Consider the following 8,781-nt stretch of genomic DNA (forward strand, 5'->3'; position numbering starts at 1 on the left):
GGAATTGATATTCAAATTGCTAAACATACTACATGACAGAATGACATTAACGCCAAGGAGAGGAGCAAGCGTGTGCTGTTGGAGCAGAAAGAGGCATTTAATTCTCATTGGAATATCTGGGGAAGGTTTCAGTGTGGATTCCAGAATTGTATGTTAATTTCTTTTCATGAAAAGTCAACTTGCTTTCATTGAAAAGCAATTCTTTTGGAAACTGGAAAGGAAACAAACATTTTTTTTGGTGCTTAGCATAAGCCAGGCACTTTGTAGGTATTTAAGTTATCCAATGGTCCATGAGTAAGGTATTACTATCCCTTCCTATCAGATGAAAAGCTGAGGTTCAGAGGTACTGAGTATCTTGCCAAGATCCATGCAACACATACATGGGTGAAGAAGAGTTGAGACCCCAAATCTGCCTGACTCCAAAGGCCATACTCTTTCTACTTCTCACTGGAAGATTTTGATGGTGACAAAGAAAATGTTCTAGGCTGTAAAAACCCCATGGACAAAGGCACACAAGTGGGAAAGAATGCAATATGTGGCAAATAGAAAGTGACCGTGGCTTGAGGTCAGATGATATCTCCCACCGTTCCTCTCCAAAGGGCTCCTGAGTCTACAAGCAGGTTTATTTATTAATTTCTTCTTGACCTTGCCCACGACTTCTCTAACAACAACTTCTCTCTTCTAGATGCAGAGTGCATTTCTGCAGCATGACGCGGGACACTGTTCCATGTTTACGAATCCCAAGTGGAACCACTTGATGCAGAAATTTCTGATGAGTCATCTCAAGGTACAGGACGTTCGGGGAATGTGATGGGATTCTCAAACTTCACTTCCTAATGCAGTGCTTTCCAAGTTTGTGCACTTATGTCAGTAAAAAATGTGTGTGCACAAATAGATTTGCAAATAAATGTAAATATACTAACAATGTAGATACTATATATAAGCTAATATGTATATGACATCATACATATATATCTACATAGATGCTAAAATTAGGAAATTAAATTTTTATGAGGAAAGGTTTATTTTTATTTAGGAAGTTCCAACACCTTTTCTTACCCTAATAAACTCTTTGGCCCAATCCCTGGCACCCCATTAAGAAACCACCTCACCGGAGAAGGATCATGCTTTTATAAACGAAGGTGTTCCCTGTAAAATCATGAATGGACGTGTTCATATAAGGCGTCTGAACATTTAGTGCTGGGAAGCTACAGGAATCCAGCAAGCCTGATTAGTCTTGGAAGGATGAGCTATGAAGAAATAAAGGAACGGCTATAGAATAGATAAAAGTGAAGAGAAAGAGAATGGACAAGAAAGGTCAGATGGCACCATTCAAGTCAAGGATTGCAAACCCCAGACTGCTGGAAAAAGCAGTGGTGATGATGGTAATTGATCTTGTCTCCCCTCCCAACCTAAACATAATCTCCAGGAGGGCAGGCACATTGTCCTATGCGCCACCGCAATGCAGCACCTAGCAGAGTTCCTGGCGCATAATAGGCCTTCAGTAGCATTTGTTGAGTGACTGGCTGGCTGGATGGATGGATGGATGTGTGAACCGAGGTAACAGTACAGGACTGCTAGGACTGGGTTCTAGCCTGGCTCTGATAAGACTCCCTGTGTGATCTTGACTGAGTCATAGTCTATCTCTGGCTCTCAGTATTCTCATCTCTAATATTAGGACTTAAACTGCATCTCTGCTATTCTACAACATTCTAGGATTTATTGACTCTATTTATTTATGTACTCTTGCCCAGAAGCGGCGAAGTGCCTCTGAGCCTTCCACTAAGCCAAATCTTGCATTTGAGCCAGGTCACTTTAGGAAAAACTCATAAGCACTGACTCAGAGCCTATTTGTTTTGCCTTAACAAAGTTTTCATGTTGAACTGGAAGATACTTAAAATCACAGTCTTATCAACCCTCTTTCCAGCTGAGCAAACGAAGTTTAAGTAGAGTAAATAACACAGAGTCGGATCTAGATTTGTATTAGAATTATGTCTGTTACTCAGAATGGTTAGAATGAATAATATATTGGCATTTTATGTGACCAGTCTCATTTAACTTGAAAAAGTATTTATTCACTCAGAAATCTTTACCACAGAATAAAAGCAAAGACAGTTTCTTCTGCCCTTGTAAGAATTAGGTAACGAGGTCTCCAACTCTCTGTGTTTTGAGGAAGTCAGGGGAAGAGGGGGACTTGTGCCCTGGAGATAATTGCCAGTTGACTTGGTGCCAGTATATGTAATATTTCAAGCTCCACCCTTGTTGGTGCTTTTAAAAAGTCACTGCTTTCCCATTGGCCCAAATTCTTACACCACTCTCTCTCTGTAAATTGTGTTGCCAGAAATAATTTTGCTCTAGTTGAAATGAATATAACTTTGACGACTCATGAACGGAGTAAGTAAATGGGAAACTCTCTAAAAGCAAATCAAGTGTACTGTGCCTTTTTGCAGCAAAACCAGTGATTCGTGAGGAAAATGAATATAGGCTTCACTCTGTGCAGGAGAGAAAACCGTCTGTGGGAAGGAAAGGCAGGCAGGAGGGAGGTAACAAAGAAAATTATAATATAAGCAGCAACCCTTTCACCATTTACTTACATCACAATTTTAAATTTCAAAACTTGATCTCATGTCAATTTACCCTCCCCCTGGAAAAGCACAGATATTGGGATTCTCTTTGAAATTTTTTTTCACTCACTGCACTAAGTAAATTTGTCTGTCTGGTCTTCATAGTGTTTTTGCAATAAAAGAGCCCTTCTGAAAGCACACTGCCAAATATCTGCACACATTTTGGACTTCTGTGCCAAGCCAAAATCCAAATGGACTCCCTGTAACATATCTTTCAAATCCCCTCCCCCAACACCCAGGATGCACAGTTTGAAAACTGTAAGAATCAAGTATATTATAGGGACAAAAGGACAAAGTATTTGATACTAAGACCTACCTTGAAAATCTGGCCTATCCTGTTTCCATGACTACATCTGAAAATAATTTGGGGGTAGGAGTGTCAAGCATGTTATTTCCTGTAATCCTCTTCTTATCTATTTCACAGATGAGGATTTTGCCCAAGGCCACACACATCCGGGAGCAGGGATTTGAATTCAAGCCAAAAAATGGCTTCAGGCCAAGGCTTGGATTCCTTATACTGCACCAAGCAAGGACCTCACTTGGAAATGAGAAATGACAGGGTAGTTTCTAGATGGCATTTGGTATGGGGCAGCCTATTTGCATGCAGCTGATTATCTTCACTTCCCCATGGAACAGTCTATCCCTTGGCTCCAGTAACTGTGGCATCCAGACCCAGGGCTGAGGGTAGAGCCAGCTGCTTTAGATCACACCCACAATTTCTCTGACCGCTGTTCGAAGCTCCAGAACCTTGAACTGTCAAGATCTGCTCCACGACCTACCATGAATCAAGACTTGTCTCTCCTATTACCAGTTTCCACAGATAGTTATTGATTGCAAAGGTACAGCCAGCTGGTGGAAGAGGCCAAAATGTTGGCTCTCGAAAGATTTAATTAACAAAGTGAATCGTTGCTATTCACAGTGTCCTTGTGTGCTTACTGCTCCCATTAAGATGGTATGTTTCATAAGTGTGGGAACCCCATTTTATCATGTCTGACTTTATATTCCAAATGCTTGGCTCAGTGTCTGATGCGTGGGATGTACTTCAAAATAAATAATGAATGCATCAATAATAGGACAATGCACAGCTGTAAGAGTGAGCTCAGTTTGATGGGAGAAGTGCAGAGAGCAGTGGAGCCCTAGAAGGGAGAATAAAAATTGATGAGTACACATTGAGTTTGACATATTATGAGCCATCCAAAATGAAATGTTTAGAAAGTGACTGCCCTTTCAAGCATGAGATTCGGGGGAGAGATCTGGGATGGAGGAAGAGAGATTTCACTGTAAGGATGGTAGGGAGTGTTAGAGGTGAAGAGAATATCTCTCCTGATGGATGGGGTCAGGAGGAGTTGGCTAAGAGAGGACTCCGCAACAAGGACCATGGAAAGACAATGTTAACACTTGCAGATTTTCAAACATGCCCATCCCCCTTTACAGAGGATGTCCGTGTCTAGACCAGCATAGTCCAACATAAATATAATGCAAGCTACATTAAAATGACATTAATCATTTTAAATTTTCTAATAGCCAGATTTTTACCTTTATTACCCCATATACATATTCAAAATATTATCATTTCAACATGTAATCAATAGAAAAATCATTAATGTGGTATTTTCACTCCTTTTTTCATCCTGAGTCTCAAAATCTAATATTGTACACATACAGCCCATCTTAATTTGACTGCTCATACTTCAAGTGCTCAACAACCAGCATGTGGCTCATGGCTACTGTATTGAACAGTGAAGATCTGAAACACGTATAGGCCAGTTGCTGAGAAAGGTCAAATATGCAATGAAAAACAAATGTTCTTTATTCTTCTGTAGCAATTAATGTAATAGGGGAAAAGAGGAGAAATTGAATATCTCAATACGCCAACATTCTACATACATCATCTCATGTCTCCCCAAACAACTCATAGAGGTAAATGTCATTATATTACATTTACTGAAGACAGAATAGAACCTCAAAGAGTGTGAAATTTACCCAAGCCACACAACAGTATTTGTACATCCAGGATATGAAACCACATCAATGTACTTTCAAATCTTAGCTCTATTAAGACCTTCAGATTGTCATTGAGAGAGAGAAAATCACAAACAACCTAATCAGAGGTGATTTGAGCTTGGCATCAATTCAAATATTTTTATTCTAATTTATTTTAATGTGAGAGCACTGAAGCCTGAACATGCAATGATCTGAGCCAAGTCCTCCTAAGAAATCATTTCAGACCCATGATTCTTTGAAATACTCATTAAAGCAGGATTCCTAGCACCATTGTTCCCCCAGAGCTAATTAAAATTTAAGAGCTGAGTTTTCTTTATTTGTATAATAAGAATACTCTCACCCTACCCACCTTTAGAATTTTTTTAAATGAGGACCCGCCCCCTAAAGAAAGAGGGATGGAAAAACATTTCATTGCAGCAGGTTTTTATGAAATTTCATGATCAGGAATTGCCTTAGTCTGAATTTGTGTTCCCGGATCACATAATTATTTGTTTGTTGGTTTTGAAAGCCTTTGTCCAATGAGTCAGTCTGTGGCCCAGGGGCAAGTTCAAGAAGCTCAGGTATCTTACTTTGACTTTAGAGATGCATATAGAAAACTCTGAAAGAGGACATTTCAGGAGAGAAATCTCGCCTCTAATGAAACCTCTCTTCTCCTTAGGGCCTATCAACAAAATGGTGGAATCACGAACACTTCCAACATCATGTGAAAACAAACATCTACCCCAAAGACCCAGATATTAATGTGGGCCCACTTTTCCTGGTTGGAGATATACAACCTGTCAAGGTATGTTTAGAATTCCCAAGCACATGAGAAATGTTCCTGAAAGTGGTTTCTGGAAACGTCTATGGTCTTGTCCAGGAAAAATCAAGCAGGAGGTCCACTTCAAGCACATTCTCAGAGCATATCCCCTTATTTTAAGTCCAGGACACAGATGTGAAATAACCAAATCTGGGGTTGTATGAATAGAAGGAGATGTAAAGCATGTGATTCTATGACCTTCAAGGACATCCAGCCAACCTCCTACACCAGGAAATATTATGACCCATATCACCCTGCTTGAGCAATCCTGGTGACAGACAGATCCCTGCCCAGGCCATCACTACCTCTGAGGAAACACAAGATAATGTTAAATAGTGAAACCAGATAACTAAGGTTGACAATGACTCTCCAAACTTTAATGAGGATATGGAGACATTCATTCAGAGAAAACATGTCAGTACAGTCAGTAAGCATTAAATCGCAAATATCTGAAAAACTAGTTATCTCAACTAATTCTAGCTCAGTTTAAAAAGCTATGCTGGTATTTTTAGTTCATGTTTATTTGATTCATTTGTACATGAACCACAGCCCAAATGCTTTTATAAGACACTGAGAGATCTCACCTCTAATTTGGACTTCTTAAACAATAGAAAAAGGAGGAGAAAAGTCAATTCCAGAATTGCTCAGTTGCTGTTTGTTTGTTTGTTTGTTTTCCATTTATTCTTTTTTTTAATTTATTTATTTTTTTTAAGTTCCATGATTTATTACTTGTGTATAACACCCAGTGCACCATGCAATACGTGCCCTCCTTACTACTCATCACCAGCCTATCCCATTCCCCCACCATTTGTTTTTTTAACCTCAACTTAAAAATCATCATGGACTTTTACCATCAAAGGACTTTTACCAAATTTTTTAGGAGAAAGTCTTACTTCAACAAAGAGATACAAGGATAATCACAGAAACGTATTTCTCTTCCAAGGGAAATGATAGAACCTGGGAGTCAGGTACTTAGAGGCTGCTATTTCCTAAAAGAATTTAGGAGTTTTTTGTTTTGTTTTGTTTTGTTTTGTTTAAAGATTTTATTTATTTATTTGACAGAGAGAGACAGCCAGCGAGAGAGGGAATACAAGCAGGGGGAGTGGGAGAGGAAGAAGCAGGCTCCCAGCGGAGGAGCCTGATGTGGGGCTCGAACCCAGGATTCCAGGATCACGCCCTGAGCTGAAGGCAGACGCTTAACGACTGAGCCACCCAGGCGCCCCATAGGAGTTTTATTAAAAATAAAAGGATATCGCTCTGTCAGTTGCTGCCTGCACTTGACATGACATAAAACAAAATTGGCCAACTTTTTGAAAGTAAGTTCTCCCAGCTTTGGAAGACCCAACCTTCTGCAGCCGAATTAAGAACCAGTCTCTTGACTAGATTAAAAAAAAAAAAAAAAAGTCTCTGGCTGGATCATCAATCGGTTGCTTTTGACAACGGCTCCACAATCAAGTTGGACCTCTCTGATGGTTGTGGATTCCTATACTCATCACCAAAAGTGTGACGCTGATTTCTCTAATCATCCGCATAGAGCAAGGATTTGTCTTACTGAATTTTACAAGGCAGGCTGACCCTCTCCAGAATTGCCCTCTGTGGGGCTATGTTCAATACGCATGCTACCTTTTTACAAATGATGGAGGTCACCTCTCCAAGTTTTACAGCTGCTTTTGGGACATGTCCCTAGACCTTAGGGTTCTATGTGGTATGATTTCACAGCTACTGTTCAAGTCATTGCTTAAAATTATTTAAACTCTAAAATTCAGTTATTTTACATAAAAAATACTTCTGAAGAGCCCTCCACTTTCCCTTGCTTCTCGTTTTACTGCCAACTTTTCTACCTATACTCATGTTTGGAAGATGTAGAGCCCTCCTTTGGAGTGATACTCAAAATCAGTCCTCCATCTAGGTGTGCCATCTCCCAGGAATTTTCCACCTGTTCTTTTTTTTTTTTTTTCTTTTTTTTTTAAATGATTTTTTATTATATTATGTTTGTCAACATACAGTGCATCCCCGGTTTCCGATGTAAGGCTCGATGATTCATTAGTTGCGTATAACACCTAGTGCACCATGCAATACGTGCCCTCCTTACCACCCATCACCGGTCTATCCCATTCCCCCACCCCCCTCCCTTCTGAGGCCCTCAGTTTGTTTCTCATAGTCCATAGTCTCTCATGTTTCATTCCCCCTTCTGATTACCCCCCCTTTCTTTATCCCTTTCTTCTCCTACCGATCTTCCTAGTTCTTTTGTTCCATAGATGAGAGAAATCATATGATAGTTGTCTTTCTCTGCTTGACTTATTTCACTTAGCATTAGCTCCTCCAGTGCCATCCATGTTGTAGCAAATGTTGAGAACTCGTTCTTTCTGATAGCTGAGTAATATTCCATTGTATGTATGGACCACAACTTCTTAATCCAGTCATCTGTTGAAGGGCATCTCGGCTCCTTCCACGATTTAGCTATTGTGGACATTGCTGCTGTGAACATTGGGGTGCATATGGCCCTTCTCTTCACTACGTCTGTATCTTTGGGGTAAACACCCAGTAGTGCAATGGCTGGATCATAAGGTAGCTCAATTTTTAACTTTTTAAGGGACCTCCACACTGTTTTCCAGAGTGGCTGTACCAACTTGCATTCCCACCAACAATGTAGGAGGGATCCCCTTTCTCCACATCCTCTCCAACAATTGTTGTTTCTTGCCTTGTCTATTTTTGCCATTCTAACTGGCGTAAGGTGGTATCTCAGTGTGGTTTTGATTTGAATTTCCTTGATGGCTAATGATTTTGAACATTTTTTCATGTGTCTGTTAGCCATTTGTATGTCTTCATTGGAAAAGTGTCTGTTCATATCTTCTGCCCATTTTTTGATTTGTTTATTTGTTTCTCGTGTATTGAGTTTGAGAAGTTCTTTGTAGATCTTGGATACCAGTCCTTTATCTGTAGTATCATTTGCAAATATATTCTCCCATTCCGTGGGCTGCCTCTTTGATTTTCTGTTTCCTTGACTGTGCCGAAACTTTTAATCTTGATGAAGTCCCATAAATTCATTGTATCTTTTGTTTCTCTTGCCTTTGGGGATGTATCATGAAAAAGGTTGTTTTGGCCGATGTCGTGGAGGTTGCTGCCTATGTTCTCCTCTAGGATTTTGATGGATTCCTGTCTCACATCGAGGTCTTTCATCCATTTGGAGTTTATTTTTGTGTATGGTGTGAGAGAGTGGTCAAGTTTCATTCTTTTGCATGTAGCTGTCCAATTTTCCCAGCACCATTTATTGAAGAGACTGTCTTTTTCCCACCGGATGTTTTTTCCTGCTTTATCAAATATTAGTTGCCCAAAGAGCCGAGGGTCCATTTC

At 40.0% G+C, this 8,781-nt stretch overlaps 1 protein-coding gene across 1 annotated transcript in view; it reads left to right on the forward strand.

Moving 5' to 3' along the window:
* The window catches only part of LOC103666104 (fatty acid desaturase 2-like protein FADS2B), a 16,489-nt gene extending 10,863 nt beyond the window's left edge, over positions 1 to 5,626 (forward strand). The window contains exons 4-5 of the mRNA XM_008694128.1: positions 686 to 787; positions 5,287 to 5,626. Of these exons, the coding sequence (XP_008692350.1) occupies positions 686 to 787; positions 5,287 to 5,439 (255 nt within the window). The 3' untranslated portion in view covers positions 5,440 to 5,626. The remainder of the gene's footprint in view (positions 1 to 685; positions 788 to 5,286) is intronic.
* Positions 5,627 to 8,781: the final 3,155 nt, after the last annotated feature.

This window comes from Ursus maritimus, unplaced genomic scaffold, assembly GCF_017311325.1.
Source record: "Ursus maritimus isolate PB19 unplaced genomic scaffold, ASM1731132v1 scaffold_23, whole genome shotgun sequence".
NCBI classification, from domain to species: domain Eukaryota; kingdom Metazoa; phylum Chordata; class Mammalia; order Carnivora; family Ursidae; genus Ursus; species Ursus maritimus.